At 39.0% G+C, this 21,559-nt stretch overlaps 2 protein-coding genes and 1 long non-coding RNA gene across 4 annotated transcripts in view; 2 read left to right on the forward strand and 1 right to left on the reverse strand.

Annotated features, from left to right (window-relative positions):
- LOC108645387 overlaps positions 1-3,205 on the forward strand; it is a 67,027-nt gene extending 63,822 nt beyond the window's left edge. The window contains exon 5 of the long non-coding RNA XR_001923777.2: positions 2,700-3,205. This is a non-coding gene — a long non-coding RNA (uncharacterized LOC108645387). The remainder of the gene's footprint in view (positions 1-2,699) is intronic.
- The window catches only part of p2rx7 (purinergic receptor P2X, ligand gated ion channel, 7), a 33,172-nt gene extending 22,853 nt beyond the window's left edge, over positions 1-10,319 (reverse strand). Inside the window, exons 1-3 of the mRNA XM_018090538.2 lie at positions 10,184-10,319; positions 7,365-7,497; positions 167-238 (exon numbers count right to left, since the gene is read on the reverse strand). Coding sequence (XP_017946027.1) covers positions 167-238; positions 7,365-7,497; positions 10,184-10,302 — 324 coding nt within the window. The 5' untranslated portion in view covers positions 10,303-10,319. The remainder of the gene's footprint in view (positions 1-166; positions 239-7,364; positions 7,498-10,183) is intronic.
- Positions 10,320-15,578: 5,259 nt separating this feature from the next.
- The window catches only part of ift81 (intraflagellar transport 81), a 54,077-nt gene continuing 48,096 nt past the window's right edge, over positions 15,579-21,559 (forward strand). Inside the window, exons 1-4 of one of the 2 annotated variants that reach the window (XM_004910512.4) lie at positions 15,579-15,703; positions 16,369-16,531; positions 17,463-17,566; positions 18,538-18,718. In XM_004910512.4, the coding sequence (XP_004910569.1) occupies positions 16,388-16,531; positions 17,463-17,566; positions 18,538-18,718 (429 nt within the window). In that variant the 5' untranslated portion in view covers positions 15,579-15,703; positions 16,369-16,387. Of the gene's footprint in view, positions 15,704-15,779; positions 15,865-16,368; positions 16,532-17,462; positions 17,567-18,537; positions 18,719-21,559 lie in introns of those variants that run through there. The other variant, XM_031892673.1, reaches the window with a different exon arrangement.

The raw sequence follows: 21,559 nt of genomic DNA on the forward strand, positions 1-21,559 counted from the left end.
CCTATGAAGAATGAGGGAGGCTGAAATGATAAGGGATTTTGTCACACATACTGCTGATTTATTTTACCATTTGCCTTTTTATTTCCAATATCTGAACTACATATGCAGATCTGCTATAGTGTAACGTCATGCACATACTGTATAAATGCACTGAATGGCAACTTACCTCTGAGCAGTTATCTTGCCTTTGATTTTCTGTTTTAACTATGTTTGTTACAACAAAAAATGAGTCACCTCCCTAAAAAAGAAAATAATAAAACTAATTTATAGCAATTTAATAGTACTTTGTGCCTTAAAGGTGTTGTTCACCTTTCGATTAACTATGATGTAGAGAGTAATATGCTGAGACAGTTTGCAATTGGCCTACATTTTTTTTTATAATGTGTAGTTTTTTAGCTGTTTTACTTTTTGTTCAGCAGCTCTTTAGTTTGGAATTTTAGCAGTTATCTGGTTGCTAGGATTCAAATGACCTTAGCAACCAGAGAGTGGTTTGAATTAGAGACTGGTATATGAACAGAAAAGGGCCTAAACAAAAAAAGTTATAAAAAGTAACAATAACAACGAACTGTAGCCTCACAGAGCAATAGTTTTTTGGCTGCCGGGTTCAGTGGCCCCCATTTGAGCTGCAAAGAGTCAGCAGAAGAAGGTAAATAATTTAAAAACCATAAAAAATAAATAATGAGGACCAGTTGAAAAGTTGCTTTGAATTGGCCATTCTATAACATACAAAAAGTCAGCTTTTTGTATGCACCCCTTTAAATGGGTGCGAGTGTGCAAAAATGATAACAGAACTTATTAAAAAGCTGGCTGCTAACTTGCACAAGTTAAAGGGATTCTGTCAAAACACATCCAGCAGGGTATGTTGTGGGGTTGAGCCCATTATGTTTCTTTGATGCTTTTACTCTGCACACAACCAAGTTGCTTTTCTATCCATTCAGCACTGCTGGCTGTAAGACACAAAAGGGTTGATTCACTAAAGTGCGTTAAAATGTGCGCTATTTATAGCATGTGTTAAAAATTTTATTGCATCGAATTTTTCGCATCTTAACGCACGATTCACTAAAAGGATATTTGCGTTCATTTAGACGCGATGCTGCTTGCGTTATTTAAGGCCCGAAGACATTACATTTTCATGTAATATTTGACGGTATTTGCGCTAATCAACGCATCGCGCACAAATAGTCGCCATGTGAAAAAAACACACCATATTAGCCATACACGGCATTACTTTCGGAAAACTACTTTTATGACAATGACCATTTCCCCGCGAACTGGAGGCTGCATCATTCTAGGGCCAACACAGACTTGAATAAATCACACTGCAAAGTCCATACTGTGTTGCCAAAAGCTCATTAACTGTACTTTTCTATAATTACCGCCTGCCTCAAGTAGCTGTTAATTTTCGCACAGACAAATGTGATATTTAGCGCGTCATGCGTTAGTATTATTTAGGCGCACAAATTAACGCAAATTAAAATTAACGCATGTGGTAGTGCGGAATTTAGTGCATGAGATATGCGACTTAATGCATGCGTTAATACTTAGCGAATCGCGCGTTTTTTCTCATCAATTTTAACGCAAAAAAGCATGCAATAAAACTTATCAACCTTAAGGCTGATGCCACACGTGGCGTTTTTACGCTGCGTATTTTCTAATTCTCTCGGCGGCTGAAAAACGCCTGATATCATCATCCATAGAAATAGCTTGAAAAGACGCGAAGCAAACCACACAATGCGGAAATACGCTAGAAAACGCCTTAGCTCGGATTTTTCAAGCGTAGGCCAAAATACGCCAGTACTTGCAAAGCAAGCTATTCCTACGTATACGCAAAGGCAGCTGCCAGACCTAGCGGAAATACGCGGCGTTTTTTGCTATTTCACACTATTAGCACCATGGCAATGGGATTTGCTTACGTCACCAGTACTAGGCTGAAAAACGCCATGTGTGGCTTATGCTGCGTTTTTAGGCCGAGAAAAAACGCAGCGTAAAAACGCCACGTGTGGCATCATCCTTAGTGAATCAACCCTAAAGTGAATTGTGAGTGTAATGTTCCCCAGAGGAAATGTAGTGTAACCCTTTCTGCACCATCCTCAATCAACTGCCGTAGCATTTCTACATGCACACATTACATGCAGGTGGACTAGACCTCATGACACTTTCTGGCACACATGGGCACACCCTTTCCCTACACTGATACATGGTCAGCTAGATGTGCCACTTTAGCTTATTGCCAAAGTCTGCCCAGTCTGTGAAATATATTCATATCTTACATTAAAAGAAAAAAATGCATTGACTGTTCCTAAAAAGTTATGATGGAAAATTCTATACTTTCAGGAAACTACTTTTTTAGGGAACATGCTAAACACGTTTTACAAAAAAATTTGTTTCATGTGAACAAAGACTACAGACAGTTATCAAGATCATTGATCAGAAGCTTAACGTTTTTTGCTGAACAGGTTTTAATTTTCTCATATTAGAAGTGTTCTCTACAACCTGGTGTACAAACAATAAAAAAGCCCAACCCACCCACACAACAACCTTTGTTCTCTGCAACCTGGAGTACAAACAATAAAAAAGCCAAACACACCTATGCAACAATCTTAGACACAATTTTAGACCCAAAAGGCTTCAATGCTAAAAGACTAAAGGGGGCATTTACTAAACAGCAACTTTTTCAGCCAACTTTTTTTGTTTTTTAGCAACAAAGAACTCAACCAGAAAAAGTTGCAGAAAAAAACAACAAAATGTATTATGCAACAAAACTGCAACAATTACGAATCTGAAAATACACCATCAAAACCTGAAGAAGTCAATAGCAGATGTCCCATTTACAACTGGTTTATATGTGACAATATGAAAAAGTCACCATCATCATGCAAAAGTTGCAGTGTTTGTGACTTTTCCAAGACTTTATACATTTGTGCTTTTTCAGTCCAGATCTTTTAATAAATGATTGCCATTCGTAGAAATTAGTTTTTTAGTGGTTTGAAACAAATATAAGGGCGAAGACACACGGGCCAACTAATCCACGCCGCAGAAAACCGCGCAACCAACTTTTACAAAATATAACTCCATAATTCTAATTACAGATGAGTCCATGTTTTTGCATGCCAACCAATACCTGACAACTAGTTGAGCCATGATACATAACTCTAAGGGGCACATTTACTAATCCACGAATCCGAATCACGAATGGGAAAAAATCGTATTAGAAACGAAAATTTAGTAAGATCGCAAATATCACGAAAATGCTTACGAAAAAATCGTATTAGTCACGATAATATCGTATTGGCGATCCGAAAGTTGCGAAATTTTCGTACCGAACAATTGTACAGCGGTAAAACCTTTCCGATTATTTCGTGCAAACGTCCGAAAAAGACGTGCGGCATACGAAAAAGTCGTGCGGACGCCCGAAAAAATCGGCGAAAATACACTCGGAGCATTCGCATGACCGATCAAGCGTTTGTGCTTTTGTAAATGTGCCCCTTAGAGACAAACCCTGCATCAGATGTGGACTATACTGTTGCAAACAACACTCTACAGATTAAATTGTTTACTATTACTGTTACAAAAGCATTCAAATGTTGTTACTTTTTATCATTGTTGCACATCTGCCAAGTTTTCATACCACTATATTAATACTTATATGGTACTCTTTTTAATGCTGCACAAGATATCATAACTAATAATATAAATGGCAATAAACTTGACTTTATTTGAGACTCCTAAGGTGGTGAAACTGATGTATATAAATATTGAGTGAAATTGTGTACACGGTCTCACTAAACCTCACCACACTTCTGTTTTACATGGTTTTGCACCCCTCCTTTTTATATTCATTCTTAGCATTATGCAGGGAATCATGCAGTTTTGCTTGCTAAAGTCTATAATAGAATACCGTATATACTCGAGTATAAGCCGATCTGAATATAAGCCGAGGTACCTAATTTTACCTAAGAAAACTGGAAAAACAGCAAAACGGAGAACCTAAAGTTCACAGTACAGCAGCTGAAGGAAAAAAAAACAAAAACAAAAAAAGGAAAGAAAAGAAAAGAAAAAACATGCCAACAAGAAATTACCAAAAATGATGAATTTGTAAGTAATAATTCAGCTGTCTAATTGTCTTTGCTTCAGACTTGCCCACACTCACAAAGGTCACTGATTCATTTTCAATTTCATGCTAGCCATATGTCCTCTGTTTGTTTACTTTTTATCTGCAGGTAATGGATAACATGATTAGGTTGATGGCAGACAGAGTGCTTTGTTGGCTGCAGTTTCCCACAGGCGATATGGTAGCCAAAAATACTTGTACCTTGAAACTGCAGGGGCATCACGTCCGCCCAGGGGCACAAAAGAAGGCAATATTAGTGGGGCTGGTGGGGTTGGCGGGAATCACTGGCAGGGGGTCCCAGAAGAGAAGCGGGCAAGAATGGGGGACGTCACTTCCACCCAGGTGTGCAGAAGAGTGCACTATTAGGTAGCCTGGTGGGCCTGGTGGTGCTGGTGAAGCTGGTGGGAGCGGGAATGGTAACCGCAATCGATGCAAGGGGCTTCTGCAGGTCACACTTTTCTCAAAAACTGTGTGTATTTTACCCGACTTGAGTATAAGCCGAGGGTGACTTTTTAAGCACATTTTTGGTGCTGAAAAACTCGGCTTATACTCGAGTATATACAGTATGTCAATTGGAGCTAGCCAGCTAGGTGAGAATGTTCTGAGGGCAGGAATAATGCTTGAACTGGGGTGAAAAAAGTGGAGGGTATGTGTGCCATGCATAGTGCAGCATGCCAAAAATATGTCCCACCCACTGTTACAATAAGCCCCTCCTACCAGCGTTTTATAGTTTTGTTTACTTTTAAGCAAAAGTCATATTTTTAGAAAGTACACATTCTGACAAATGCAAAATGGGTAAAGATGTCTTTCTGCTCCAAACTACCAAACTGCAAAGATATGCTAAAGGCAGCTGTTTTTATGACATTTCTGAAAATTGCCTATAATTATTGCAATTTACTGAATTTATCTCACACAGTTTCGATACAAAAATAAACCATCCTAAATATGAGCTCCAGGGATCTAAGTTTTATGGCCAATGTGCATAGATATACAAAGTATGTGTCCTGTAGGGACCCCACAGTGAAAATACTCTTTTGCCTATTGTTTTTATTAGAAAATATTTATGTTTTTTTGCACTAAACAGGACAAAATTTGAAAATGAAACTAAAGTCGATCTTTACTTCCTGGTCCCAGTGAACAAACAAACCAGCGGCCTACTGAGAAGCCTCTGTATAAATAACCACCCCCTTCCCCCAGCTACAGACTGTTATCTTAGACAGAGACTTCTCTGCTGGTTTGTTTGATTTTGATCATTGTGAAAATCACAAGGAAAGTAGTTGTTGGCAGGCACTCCGATAACCCAAAAAAGTGTCAAAAAGCAGCCATGCTATAAGTAAAAAAATATATTTATTTAATCCAAATAAAAAAAAACAAAAGAAAAGCCTTATGCGTTTCGTACCAATAGGGTACTTAATCATTGAGCCTATGATTAAGTACCCCATTGGTACGAAACACGTAAGGCTTTTCTTTTGTTTTTTTTATATGGATTAAATAAATATATTTTTTACTTATAACATGGCTGCTTTTTTACACTTTTTTTGGGTTATCGGAGTGCCTGCCAACAACTACTTTCCTTGTGATTTTCTCCATTATGGCTCCCTAAGCTGAAGGTAAGGCTAAGGGTAAGATTTCTACATTCATTGCCTAAATGCTGTGATAACCCTGTGTGATGTTATTTGATCATTGTGACCATGAATAGAATGTGGTTTTAGTTTCATTTTAAAAGGTTGCCCTGTTTAGAGCAAGAATTAACAAAAAGCAAAAATATTTTCTAATTAAAGCAATAGGCAAATAGTATGTTCAACACAAACCCTATTCATTAAACCAATGTTAAAAGGAGGGTGTACTGTCCCTTTAACACATTTCCACTGGTTTATCCTGCTATCTACTTCTTCTTATCTTAATTTGCAATTTCTTCCTTCTCTGCTTTCAGTTGTACATTTTCACACCCAAGGTCAGTGGCGTGACTATCGGGAGCAGCAGGCATGCAGTTTTTGTTCCAGGGCCCCTGGTCCCCTAGTTATGCCACTGTGCGGGTCACATAAAAAAAATGGCACAGTCGCGGCAAAATCACCCGTGGTCACAACAAAAAGGGCAGACGACAAAAAAAATAAACACAGGCAACAAAAAATAGATGCGGACGACAAAAGAAAAAATCGCGCAACAAATGTGTTTTGCAAATTTTTTTGCTGTTTCACAAATTTTCTTGCCGTTTCGCAGATTCTATTGCGAAGCGAAATGGGACAGATTCGCTCATCACTAGTCAGTGCATCGCCCTCACTGGCAGCATTAATGCACGATCAAGGGAATGAACGCATGCATTCGCACTGACATTGGGGGGGGGGAGTGTGATGGGAGGGAGGCAGTGGATTGTGCAGTGGGTGAGGTGGCCAACAGGGTTTCCTAAGGCGCCCAGCAACCAAGGCCCGGCACTGCAAGGTAGGTGTTTTTTCGGCTCCTATTTAGAGGAACCTAAAAAAATGTTTCTACCTTATGAAAGAATATATAATTTTTAAGCAACTTTCCAACATAAATTTATTAACCATTTATATCGCCTTGCTGCCTTGTGTTACATTGTTTTAAAAGTCACCAAAGGAGAGAATAGAAAAGAACTGACACTGTTTTTAGTAGCAGTTATATATACAAGTAACTTAAAAACCATTAGAATTTTTTAATGAATGTATATTGCAAAGCTGCTTCAAGTTATGTTTTCTTTTACTAGGCAAATGTTATTTTTTGGGCTGGCATGCCTTTTGAAATTGCAGAAACAATACGAAAAGCATGTATGCTAAAATTATAACCAATTTAGAGGAAGCAGATCCTGCTACAGTAGGGGGTGGGGGTGAGGCCAGGGGGGCCTGGATGTTTGCTTTCTCTAATTTTTATAAATGTAGGGGCTGCTATGCGCACTGGGCTCCTCCAAAGATGTTTTTGTTGGGGGCCCAACACTGTAGTTACGTCACTGATTATACCCTAACTGGGCTGAAGGTTTGAATCACCCTTGCACAGTGTGGGTCCCCTAGCAGGCCAGCACCACAGTCAAATTGAAATGGACAATCTAGTGCACACTGTAGTCTGGCATTTTCTGGATAATGGACTCCAGGATTTTAGGATCAATACCTATATAGCCGATGTTGCTGAAGTCCCTGTTTTATTTCTGTAATTTCTTCTAATCTGAACAGGATATCTCACTGGTTTATAAAGCATCCTAATGAGAAACTGTGTTTGAACTGTGTAGCATATTTTGACTTACAGGGGATGGGACTGTATATTCTGCCGTGTCCCAGATCCTGGAATAAGCATTTGCAAAGCCTTTCACTTTTGTGTGAACTGAACTGATTACAGAATCCTTTTTCTGGTAGCTCTTCTGTGTGATGAGACTGAAACTGTGAAAAAAGGAAAACAAAGAAAATGATTGATAAACCAAAAATTATTGTTAACCTATCATTTAGGGCCATGACAGACGGGGAGATTAGTTGCCGTGCAACAAATCTCCCTTGTCGCGGGGGACTAATCTCCCCGAAATGCCATCCCACCGGCTAGAATGTAAATCTCTGGTGGGATGGCATACGCCGCGATTTGCCAAAATCACTAAAGTTGCATTGAGAGTAAACTTCGGTGATTTTGGCGATGTGTATGACATCCCATCTGCGATTTACATTCTAGCTGGCCTCAAAGTTATGTAGCTACTAATCCAACATTAGGGCAATTAGGCTTCGTATATGGAAATAGGATTGCCACCTTTCTAATTGTTTGAAACAAACTAGTGATATCACGTGGGACAGGGCAATAACATCAGGCAGGTGGGGCAATAATGTTTGGGGGCAGGACTATGAGATTTTGATGATGTCAGGGGCTGGGTTATGCTGTACATATAGACAAGGATTTGATGTGTCAGCAAAACCGATTGGAGCTTGTGGTGTGGAGACTTGCCCAGGTTTCTGAGCAGCCTCACATGATTCTGTGGGTGGAACTGTGGGCCTCTGCAGTAACAGTCTGAACCATCAACCCACAAATTCCCCATTTTTTAAAGGGTCAGTCTGAGGTTAAAGGAGACCTAAACTCTAAAAACGAATATAGCTAGAAATGCAGTATTTTAAACACTGAATATACTAGTTTATAAGTTCAGCATATCTGTAACAGTAATGATCGAGGCCTTCAAAGTTATCACAGAAGCTCCCCATTTTGGATTTTGTTAAAAGTGTTAGTGTCACTCACATGCTCAGTGTTTAACACCTTATGTGCCACATGAAATCTATAACACTGACACTCAAGCACTAGAGTAGCAGCGCTGATGATTTTCCCAACAGAAACTTCTGGCATACAAATGGCAAAGTATATATTATAATATATGTATAATATTTCAATACCTTCATTTCTTTATTTTTAAATGACAAACATTGTAAACAATACATTCCAAAATTATTTTTTGCAATAGTATTAACCATGATTCTGTGTAAAGAGTGCATAGTCAGCATTTCTATAATATTTTTATTCTGTTCATTATAAGTTCTGTAAAAGGTTGGAACACTTCTGTTATGGAAAACTAACTAAACTGTAAAATGTTTCCCCCTTATTTTATTGTAAGAGTGAAAGTGGTCTATTGAGCTTTGTTTTTACACAGTATTGTGTGGGCATTTCTGAATATCTCCCATTCACAGGCACCCAGCTTGAACAATAAGAGAACAGGAGGAGCACACCCTACAAACAATCAACTGCCTCAGGTTCTGGCTAAAATTTTGTAATAAACGGACAAAATGCCACACACAGGGACTTCAAAAAAAATCAATAACCAAAACGTAACGTTGGCTGTTCATCCGTTTTTAATATACAATTGATTTTTTTAAAATAAACTCAGTGTTGTTGGTCTTTTTTGGATATTTGAATAATTTACCTTGCACCCGAGGCAAAAACTGCAGCAGAGTGCCACCCTGGGTTTGATTCGATATATAATTATATATATATATATATATATATATATATATATATATATATATATATATATTATATATAAAACTGCCATGGTCATGTCCTTGCCAGGGGAATAGTCAGCAATGTTGTTATTTATTCAGTGTTGCTGACAACAGCAATGCCTACAAACCTTTCTGACCATATTACACACGCTAAAGATCTACTAGCACAGGGCAGTCTAAATAAAATCCCAAGTCTCTTATGTGGCTTTGTAAAATATTTGTATGTGCAGACATTCTGCATATTTGTTTGTATGATATTATTAATTTAGTATAATATGTGTTTTGTGGATAATTGACCTACTTGAGTTGTGCTGATCTCCCAGTGCTGGGTAAAAGGTGCCCAAGGCACCCACCATGAGTGTGACCGGGAGATGATCTCAAGTTGGAGTTAGGATGGGGTGGATGTTGCTCAAGAGCATGTCAGGTATTCAGACCCCTGAATGAGGGCTTGTAGAAAGGCGAATCTAGCTCCTGTAATAGCACGCTTTAAGCAACAGATTTATTAAAATTCGATTGCAAAGCTTTGACAAATAAAAGATGATGAGTTTCATTGAACATGAATAGAACAATGTAACTTACATATGCATTCAACTTTTTCCATGATTAAATGGAGTCATAATCACCCATTCAATTCACCCATTTGAGGTGTTATGCGTACTGGGAGGTCACGTGTGTCCTTAACCTTCAGTGTGCCGGTTCCTGGACTTGGCTGGAGTGGCCCAGAGGGACACGGGGAAAAAAATAAGTGGGCCCCTGACCTACACCAAATTCCTGCTGGGAACTGAGAGTGCTTTCCCATCTGAATGGCACGGCCACATGGTAGAAGATAGGTGGTGTATCTACTTGAATGGGGGGGCTCTTGGCTCTGTCTGTACCCCCATATACATGGTGCTACATATGTTATACTACTGCACATTGTCAGTGCTTTTGAGTTGTGCAAATGCAACACACAGCAATACCATAGTAAGATGGAGGTCACAATGTCGCTGTGGGTGGGAAACCTTCTGTTTTTCCCCATAAGGCTTTAGTCACCTATAAATGACTTTTGTGCTATAATACAAAGCAGTTCTGTTTTAAAAAGAAACATATCTGTACTCACCACACAAACACAATCACACCAAAGGTAATGCAGCATTTCAGGACCCCAAGGGGAACACTTTGTATGCGAACCTCTTTTTTTGTAGAGTAATCAAAGCAGTCTGCAAAGGTTGGTGCCATTTCTGTGGAGCTGTGGGCACAGGATAAAGAGGAGAGTGCAACAAAGCTTCCCTCCTTCTAATGCACAATCTGTACTTCTCAAGTGAAACTAACTCAGTATATATAATAAAAACAGAATTGTGAAGGGGGAGGAATTCAGCCCAGAACTTCTGATGCCACTCTTTTATAGCAGATCATACTGGTGGGACAACAGTTTTTCAGATGCAAATGAGAAAATCCATCTAGCAGGGAATTCTGACTCAATTTTTTCTTTGTTTACTGTGTCAGTATCGTAAGAATGTCATATCTGCAGCTTTTCACTTGTTTTATTATTGTGATGGCAACAACCTGAAGAGCTGCCCACCAGAAAACCTCATTTAAGCAGCCCACCCTATAACATTCCTTTTTATTCTTTTCCCATTCATTCACTTCTTCTAGTTGCCTCTTCTTAACAGCCTTTAAAAAAAAAAAAAAAAAAAAAAAAATATATATATATATATATATATATATACAGGTATAGGACCCTTTATCCAGAATGCTCGGGACCAAGGGTATTCCAGATAAGGGGTCTCTCCGTAATTTGGATCTCAATACCTTAAGTCTACTAAAAAATCAATAAAACATTAATTAAACCCAATAGGATTTTTTGCATCTAATAAGGGGTAATTATATCTTACTTGGAATCAATTACAAGGTTCTGTTTTGTTTCTACAGAGAAAAAGGAAATCAGTTCTGAATTATTTGATTAAAATGGAGTCTATGGGAGACGGGCTTTCCGTAATTCGGAGCTTTCTGGATAATGGGTTTCCGGATAAGGGGTCCGATACCTGTATATATATATATATATATATATATATATATATATATATATCAGAATTTGTATATTTCCTCTTTCTATTGTTGCCTCCAAATCACCTGCCCAGGAGAAGGAATCATTGCTGTGCTGCAAAAAGTGACGGGTGTGGCTGCATTGTCTAAAGGCAAATCTGTGCCGGGTAGAATGATTTTTCTTTCTTTTTTTACTAATCATTTTTATTTGGCTCTTGTTTATTAGAAAACACAAATAGTACAGGAAACTTTATCCTGGTAAATACAAATAAATATTTTTTATTATACTTTTTTCCAATCCAGGTTTTTACTATGTTTGCAAACTATGGACTCATTAAAATTTATATTACATACACCCCCTGTATAAACTTGCAAAGCATTCCTGATTGCGTCTGGGATGGCTAACAAGGCTGAATTGTACAGTCTCTGCTGAGGTGACAGCTGGATGTTCTATAACAGAAGCTAAGCATACACTATAAAATGTGGTGATTACCTTAAGGTCCCCATACACGGGCCAATTCTAGCTGCCGATATCGGTTCCTTAAACCAATTCGGCAGCTTAGCGGCCCATTTATGGGCACTAACAACGGGCCTGCCTGACCAACATCTGGCCTGAAATTGGCCATATCGCGATCAGGCTGGTTCAAAAATTAGTCAGATCGGGGACTGCATAAACTAACCAATGCGGTCCCCGATCCAACTAATTTTTAAACCTGCCTGATCACGAACCAACAGATGCCTATACGTGTCATTCTAATTCAATTGTTTGGCCCCAGGGCCAAACAACCAAATTAGCCCAATATCGCCCACCCGTAGGTGGGGATATCGGGAGAAGATCCGCTCACTTGGCAACCTTTCCAAGCAAGCGGATCTTAGCGTGTATGGCCACCTTTAGGCTGATATCAGACATGGCATAGGGCTTATATTTTCGGCAAACGGAAAATCGCTTGCCAAAAATATGCCCCGTTACTGTAGTTTTCGCCTACCTTGTGCCTGATCCCGAATGAATGAAATACGCTCGGGTGCAGGCACATGTAGCCGAAATACACATAAAAATGAGAGAGAATGCAAAGTCTTGCAATTATCATATAATGGGGGCCTAGGTAAAGGCTGACCTTCCCCCTAACCTACCTGAGAGCCAGAGGGGAGCAGGGATTTATATGCAACAACAGAGGAAGCAGGCCCTTCAGTCAAGTTGCCCAAGGCACACTGCAATCAGAGTCTACTTTGGTGCAGGTGGATAGGAGGGCTCTACACACAGGCCAATAAGGTGCTGCCAATTCTGGAGGGACTTGGTTGGCAGCTTTATCTGCCCATGTATGCCCTCCTTAAAAGTTGGAGAATATTTAATTGCGTTAAATGGGACTGTGGTTACCCATCCTAACCAGCATGCTAATCAGTAATTGTTATTATTATTACTTACTGAAGTACCCAGAATTGCCTGGGAAACAAAATGTAAAGCTAGCCATACAAGCACCGATGATATTGTACGAAACCTCGTTTCACATGATATTTGGTGCATGTATGGCGGCGTGACGAGGCGACCGATATTGCAAAAGGCTGTGGATATCGGACGACTCATCGGGTGGGTTAAAAGATTTTGATGGCGCCCAAGCAAAATCTACGTTCAGGGCTGAATTGGCAGAAGGAGGTAGAATTTCTATTGTTTCTTCCTCCATATCTGACAATTCAGCCCTGAACGTCAGAGGAGGGTGGGGACGATCTTTCTTTTTTTTACGAAAGATCGAAGTTGCTACGTGTATGGCCACCTTTAGACTTTCAAAATAGATTAAGAAAAGCACTGCTGAGTAGTTCCCAGTACTATGTAACACTGCAATATCATTGGTCAGATGGAAAGATGGGACTGTACCCAGCATTGCCAAAAAACACCCAATCAGGTTAGAAAGCAAAGGGACCATTTCACTAGCCTCAGCATACTTGAAAATCTCTAGCTATGCAGTGGCATAACTACAGAGGATGTGGACCCCGCAGCTGCAGGTGGGCCTGGGTCTGCTCTTCTGCAGAGGGGGACCTCGGGTGACTCATGAGTTTATTTTACATTGTCGGTCAGCTGCGATTACTGCTGGGGGGTAGGCCCCCGGTCCCCTTCAGTACACCACAGTAGCTGTGTATTTTGTCTCTTTTGTCACAAGGTGCTGTGCTATCTTATTAGTCAGACAGTCAGACCTATGATTTTGAGGTAAGCTGATGGTAGCTTGAAGCTCACTGCCCTTAGAAACGTGTTATGTGCTTTGTTGCATTTGGTCATACCCTAATAAATGCTGATATCTAATTGTTGGCAGTTGTAGGCTGGGTAGGCTGGGATAATCACTCACCTGCTTCCAGATGAGAGGACAGAACCCTGAAAAATGTGGTTTATTCTTATGAATAATGTGGAATTATTTGGCCAGTCAGGCCAAGTAGTACTACTTCCCAAGGCAATGCTTCTTGACCTGGTGCCTCAATAGCCTGTCCCTCCAGTTACACCCCTGCCCATTTGTACTCACAAATTCCCTCTGGCCCTCCACAGTAATCACAAATCCCCTGCTGTCATACACTCATTTCACTTGTTTCTTTCTGGCTTCCCCTTCTAGGCTGTCTGTCTCTGATTTAAAAAAATAATATATGGTGCCATAACCCCAAAACACCTTGTTGGATAAATTAAGTGCTAAGTGTACCTCCTTTGTACACGAAAGACTAAATAAAGTGTCAATTTCATGTGTAATATCTCTACCCTGTTTTCTGTAGGAAACTTATTGGAGTTACAGATAAGCTTCTGACTCTGAAGCGGCTGAATCAGCAGCTTAAATCTGCCTGTGTATGGGTCTGACATGGAGTATATATACATAAATGCAGGGCACTCACTTTGCATACAAAAAAACAATAATATAGATGTTTGGTGCAAGAAACCCAAAAGCAGTACCCCCATACAGGGCACCAAAAACAGTAATTTTAAATTGGATGAGGGTTTGCACACAAGAAACACAAGCACAGTGGTAGTATTAAAAAATATAGTCCTTTATATAGTATACAAAAGTTTTAACAGCAGTCAATTTTAATTGCAAAATTACAAAAAATAATACATATATTTATAAGATAATACATACCACAAAATGTGCTAGAGTCTACTTAGTGGTCTCAAACTTAAGGTTGCCACCTGTCTGGGTCAAAACTGCCCAAACTAATTAGGAAATCCAGTCAGGGCTCCAGGCCCGGATTTTTGAGGCCACAAAGAGCCGCGCTGTAAGTTTGCTCATACAGAGCAATGGGGACCGTACATCCTCTCCCCACTGCTCTGTATGGCAGTTAAGTGGTGCGCAGGCACGCGCGGGGGGGGGGGGGGGGGGGCAGAGCAAAAGGGCGTGGCCTTGTGGAGCCCTATTCACTAATCTGGCCCTGCAGGACTCTCCTTGAATAATGTGGCCGTTGGCCAATCACCACCTGACATGTCAAAGCCCTGATGTGATGTCACAAACCTATCCTGTTTTATACTAGTGCCACTTATGTTATACTACTTTTATTTTACACACTTCTTCTGGCATAATTAATTTTACACTATATGTTAACTATGCCCCCAAAATGACTTGAATGGGATACCAAGAAAATACACAGATTTATAAATTTAACATTTATTTTACACTGTTTTTTCCATACTATATAATTTTACAATAACTCATTTTTTTAATTTACAGTGATACTGACACTAAAAAAACACTCTTCAAAATATTAATCCACATAAAAAGTTCCCTATAGGTCATGTTGATCATTTATTGCTGATAGGACTGGTTTTGTTAGTAATTGTTACTTGAAGTACCTAAATCTGACTGTTTTGCCAACCTGACTGTCCCTTCCCAACCTGTCACTCAGGGGCGGGCCAAGCCGACCGGGCGCCCTAGGCAACCGGGTCGGCCACCTCGCCTCTGCACCCTCGCGTTTCAGCGCGCATGCGCAGTTCCGGGGGAAGGGGGGGGCGGTGGCTACGCGATAGTTCATTGCCCCCACCGCGTATTGACAAGCGGTGGGGGCAATGAAAAAGGAGCTAGGGGTAGGCAGGAGAGGTTCCTGCCTGGCGCCCCCCAGTGTTTGCGCCCTAGGCAGCTGCCTCTTCTGCCTACCCCTAGTTCCGGCCCTGCTGTCAGTTATACAGTAGCTGTAATGCTAAGGGACTTCTGACGCATAAATATGGCAGCCCCCCTCATAGAGGAATATAGGGGATCAGATAAGGAATGTAAAAGCATCTGGCAGATACTTATAAGATAAATTGTAAATAGCACCGACCCCCCACACAAGCCCCTCCTTTTAATACTCTGGTCTGTTCAAGAAACTGTACTGAGTGATTACGTGAAGTAATTTTAATACAGATTTAACTAAATATCCTCTGGATTTTCCGTCCCTAGCTGCTATGCTACACGTCTACCTCCGGGTGGCACTACAACACAAGAATTCAAAGCCGGCGTCAACCAGCAATGAAAGCAGAGGGTATGTGTCTAATTGATAGGCTAATCCCAGGAAGTGGCGTCAGAAGCTAACGGAAGTGTTGTCTTGGCAACTGTCTCACGCGAGTTTGTTCCAGATTACCTTTTGCTGTTGTCAGGTAACACTGTTTTGCCGGGTAACCGTTTTATATTGTTATATGATCATTCCTTACAGATTTCACGGGGTTCACCAAAATGCCAAGTGCCAGTTATCAAAATGGCTGAACGTATTTTACGATTTCCAGAATGCCAGGCTTGGTCAATATACATGTGTCATATGGTAAAGATGTTCAACATTAGACACCCATAATGCTGCAAATAAAATACTGCTGCATAAAGTCAGCAATGCAGTGTCCCAGCAACGCTAAAGTTACCTCTCCTTATTACTCTTGTTGCTTATAGAACAGCTACATAGAGATGTGACATAACCCATTGTCATGAGTGGGATAATCATTTACTGAGCCAGACAATTTTGAGATTTTGTTTAATGTATTATGCCCAGTGAAGAGGAATTCAGCTTTATAAAAATCCTGAACTGGCTCATTAATACCCACACCCACAGTTTACATCTCAGGCCTGTGTTGTATAGTGTCATTTCATTTTTTGGATTCAGTGTTGAACTGAGGTCCACGGCCCACCAGAGATCCCGACCCCAAGGGCCCACCTAGAATTGCCACCTTTTGTAAAAAAAATTCAGGATTTCTCAGGGTGGGCCAGTCCAACTCTGCTTAGATTTTTGTGGTTCATTTACAACTGATTCATTGCATGAATAATTTTCTCTTAGGTCTGACATTACATTGAAGATGAGTGATCAACTAAAATTCATTGTTGAAAAGCTAAACAAGGAACCTTTTAAGAAAAACTACAACTTAATAACATTTGATTCTCTGGAACCTATGCAGTTATTACAGGTTTTGAATGATGTTCTTGCAGAAATTGATCCAAAGGTAAAATACATTTTTTTTTTTTTTGTTAATTAATCCTGTGTGTCCTTTCGTTTTTTTTGTCCTTCCCTTTTTTTTCTTGTAACATCCATTAAAATGCATGGTTTTAATTACATTTACAACATTAAGAGTATTAAATAATCTAGTTATATGTATGGTTTTGGACCGTGTGTGGGCTCCGAATTATCATCCTACTAATTTTCATGCCATGGGTATACTAGGGTATGGCTATAATAGGTCGTTTAGTTAATCGGCCAGGTTAAAAAATTTTGGTTAGATATTGGAAAAAATCTGCGCATCTGTTGTGTATCGGTCCATATCTTTGGGGGACCTACAATCAAAGTCACTTTCATACGATTGGTGTCTGCCAACTATTTCATGTTCAGAACATCATTCCAATTTGTATTTTAAGGGCTTTATCCTACATTTTCAGTGTGAATGTTAGTTCTAGATCATTGCATTTAAACATACAACCCATATCTGAACATTTGTAGGAAGAAGACTAAAATCTTAACATGTATGGCCACCTTAATTTGAAATTTGTCAGATTGGTATGTTATGGGGAATGTAATTTTACTGTGTATGAGTTGTTCTTTCATGTTTTCACATGCTCAAGTTTTTAGCATTTGAGTCTTCTAATAAATAAATGCACAAGTGGGGCTTGGATGAAAAAAAAACATAAAAATGATATAAATATGATAAATAATCTTCATTGTGTACTGGCAGAGTTTCAAATATATATATATATATATATATATATATATATATATATATATATAAAAAATTAAAAGATGTATTTAATTGGTACATGAGCAAGAGAGAATTATAAATAGCACAAAAAAATATTTGGAATTATTTCTTAGGGTGACAGGTCTGGCAGTGAAAAGAACTGAGAAGTTTTAACTGTGTTGTTAAATGCATTCTTCTGTTATAGCACTCCGTTGACATAAGAGAGGAAATGCCAGATCAGACTGCTAAACGGATGTTGAGTGTTCTTGGAATCCTAAAGTATAAACCTCCAGGAAACATAGGAGATATGTAAGTGCCAATTACACTCCTGCTCATTAATATGACCTAAATGCTGGCTGGCAAAGTGGCCGACTTACCTCATCTTCAGGGGGTTGAGTGGTAGCTATAACATCTTGCTTCGTAATTGTTCTTGGTTACAGTCCCCATTTTTCGGGCTGCCACCTTGCTGGTGCAAGCATTTTGTAACTTTAAAGTGCCCACTTTAACCTAGCAACCAGGCAGTTGCTTGAAAGAGAGACAGGAATATAAATAGAGAAGCCTAATTAGAAAGATAAGTAATACAAATTAACAATAACAATAAAACTGTAGCTTTACAGAGCAATATTTTTTTGGCTACTGTGGTCAGTAGAAAGCTGGGCAGTGTCAGAAAAGGAAGACATATCATTCAAAAACTATAAAAAATAAAAGCCAGTTGTAAAGTTGCTAAGAATAAGCCATTCTATAAATTACTAAAAGTTAACCTGAAGGTGAACCTTTAATATTATAGCCCATATCTTCACACTAGGTATTTTAGTAGATGCTACAGATCCCATTATTTGTTCTGCCTCAACCTTATGAAAACATTGCTACTGCCCAAATCTCTTGAAACATGGGACTATAGAGTACAATCGATAAACCTGTTTTACATTAATATATATCTTGAGTGCCATTTGAACTAAGCATCTCCCATAGATAAAATATTCCTTATTTTGGAGAGAGATCTGTTTTACTAGCATTGCTTCAAATTTAAATGTTTGGAAAAAATGCACTGATCTTTTATGGCAGTGGAAGAACTTAATTGGTTATAGTGTCAGACATTATTTATGACTGTCTGTGGAATGGAAACCTTAATTATAAAAACAGAATAGATTAGTTGGCAGGATATATGTTATGTACTGCAAACATAATGTGTATAAAGTATTGCCATTATTTTCATAAACAGTCTTTAACTATAGTTATTTTTATGTGTTCAATTTTTTTGTCTTTGTTTCTTTTTCAAGGAGTGTTTTTCGGCAAGGATTAGTTGTTGGAAGCAAACCCATAATTCACCCAGTGCTGTACTGGCTACTCCAGCGAACAAATGACCTGAAGAAGAGGGCTTACTTGTCACGATTCTTGGTCAGGCTGGAAGTTCCAGAAGAGTTTCTTCAGGATGATATAGTATCTGAGACTAATAAGCAGGTATGATCTTCTTGACACATGGAGACATGGAATATTGTAGGATTATTGTTAAGGAGTAGTTGAATATTTAATGTATGTATAATTAAAGAGATTTGTCAGCATTTACTTACTTCTATAAACGTACCCCTTATCGTATAGTTTCCCTTGTGATAATGATGTGTGATTGCAATTTTTGTATATAGTACTTATAGTACTGCTTACTGACTTTTCTTTAACTTCTCCTGTCAATCTGTCATTTTGACAGATATTGACAGATTGTCATTATCATAACTAAAAGCTTAGAGCATGGCCTGATGTCATTTCTAAACATAGCGTATTTTCACTTTGGCCCTATTCGTTTATAGAGGATGTAGATAAGTAATGGGCAAGCATTCAAGTCCAGCTACCAGGCTAGTTATATCCCCCATAGCTCTGGATCTGACACTTCTTTTTGAGAACTGTTTTTTTTTTGCCCATCTTTGCATGTGCAGGGATGTTAATTTATTTGAAACATGACATTAATTGTCACTGTAGCAATGTATTTAAATAGGCAAACTTGTTTTTTTGTTTGTCTGGAGGTTTCCCATGTATACGGACATTTACAGATTTTTTGGGGGATTTTCAGTGGTTTGATTTAATTTCCACAGTATTTTACAGAGACTATCTGTCCACACTGAAATCAAGCTCAGGACCAGTGCTACAAGACAGTAGTGCTACCCAGTGAGCAACCTTCATATTGTAAAATGTAAGGATATTATAAGTCACCTAGGAGTTCCATGACCATATAAATGGCACCACTTATTTTACAACAGGTTTCAGTAAGTCATGACAGACATTACATCACTAAGCACCAGTTATCACTGCTATTCATGGCTCTTGTGCTTTATATAAAAAAGTGGGTAGCACACCTAGGTCACTTGCCTGGGTGCTAGTTAACATTGTGAACAAATCAGCAGTCACAAGTCGCGAGCAATGTAAATTTATGTGACTAAAACTTTGGATTTCTAATTAAAATTTTTTGAATTAAAAATCCTTTTGTTATGATGCACAGACCACTGAGTGTGATATTTTTACTAATATATATTTAGCAGTTCCTTCCATGCACCCTCCTTTCACAGTTACACAGTTATGAGTTCATACCCTTCTTCCTCCATTTGTAAGCACAATTTCTCTGTGTGCCCTGGTTTTTAGTTGTGCCATATTTCTCTAGTGCATTGATCCCACAAGCAACATGTTGCTCACTGACCCCTAGGATGTTGCTCTCAGTGGCTTCAAAGCAGGTGCTTATTTTTGAATTACTAGCTTGGAGGCAAGTTTTGTTTGCATAACAACTAGGTGTAACTGCCAAACCGAGCCTCCTATATACACTGCCAGTCCATATCTAAGATATCAAATAGCCAATTACAGCTTTATTTGGTGCCCCCAGTGTTGCTTCCCAACTCTTTTTTTCACTCTTGAATGTGGCTCTTGGGTAAAAAAAATTACCCCTGCTTTAGTGTAATGAGCACCAGCGAGAGTGAGAACATCTAGGTGCACACATTTGGCATATAGTTGGGCAGTGCTCCTAAAGTATGTGTCACCTTTGGCTAAACAATTCATTGTTACAAACTGAGAACAATTTGAACTTTATGGCCAGAAAATTGCTAAAACAAAATGATTTTTGTGACAGGATCATATTTAATTTTCTTAGTTTAGCACTGGGAACCAAACCTTTAATTCTTGTTTTGACAGTGGTTCCCCTTTAAAGGCCACCTATCACCCATATATTGTTTCCTCCATCAGAGGTGCACTCCGGTCGGGGAAAACAGTAGTTTTTCTTTAAAAAAAAACAAAACTCCCCTGCCAGCGATGGGCTACCTGCACTAGGAGGTTGCTTACTATGCACATGCGCCTGGATGTAAATTACCCGCTCATTATACACATGCATATACCCCAACATGGCTACCCGCACCAGGGGCTCCCTCCTGGTGCGGGTAGCCCAGCGCTGGCAGTGGCAGTTTCCCCTATCTGGAGTGGGGGTTCTATTAACCTGCACCTCTGGTGGGGTAAACAATATAGGGGTGATAGGTGCCCTTTAAGATTCATCATAGTAAATGTGGAGGAAAGAGATTTTTTTTTTTAAATTGGAAGAAAATAAATAGAGGCAACTAAACCAAATGAAGGGCAGCATTAATTGCAGGGCTTGACCATAGAGTCAGCTCACTTCATTGCTAGTGATAATAAAAAAAAGTCAAAGGTTTATTGTCATTGTTTCAGTCCCACTAGGAGACCTTTTTCAAGACATGAAAAAAATGTATTTATATATATAATATATTTAAAAAATGGACAGCACATACATTTAAAGTGCAAAAATATATTATATGAAAAAGTATATTATATGAAAAAGTAACATTATAGTCTTGTACACACTGTACACATAAAAGCAACTTTTCACATAATATATTTTTGCACTTTAAACGTGTGTGCTGTCCATTTTTAAAATATATTTTGGAAAGGAGAGTCGGAACCTATTGGGAACATGCACCGCATACTACTCTATAGCAGGGTGCTGTAATGCTTTTTTTTACCACAGATAAAGTTACGTTCTGTTAATTCTTATGGGATTTATAGAAGCATATTTATGAAACAGTGAACTAAAAATCCTATGGGAATGAACAGAACGTGGGTGAGTTCTATGTTGAGCTGTAATCTCACATTTTGATAAATCTACCCCTTAATAACAGTTCTACAACTGACTGCCATATAACATGAGGATGCATCAGTTATAAGCCTAGCTGGTAAAATGTTTATGCAGTACCACATGGTGAAATGCACTCACCTTGTGCTGAAAAAAGCTCTAAAAATGAGTAAATATTTACAGCT

Source organism: Xenopus tropicalis, chromosome 1 (genome assembly GCF_000004195.4).
Source record: "Xenopus tropicalis strain Nigerian chromosome 1, UCB_Xtro_10.0, whole genome shotgun sequence".
In the NCBI taxonomy this organism is placed as follows: domain Eukaryota; kingdom Metazoa; phylum Chordata; class Amphibia; order Anura; family Pipidae; genus Xenopus; species Xenopus tropicalis.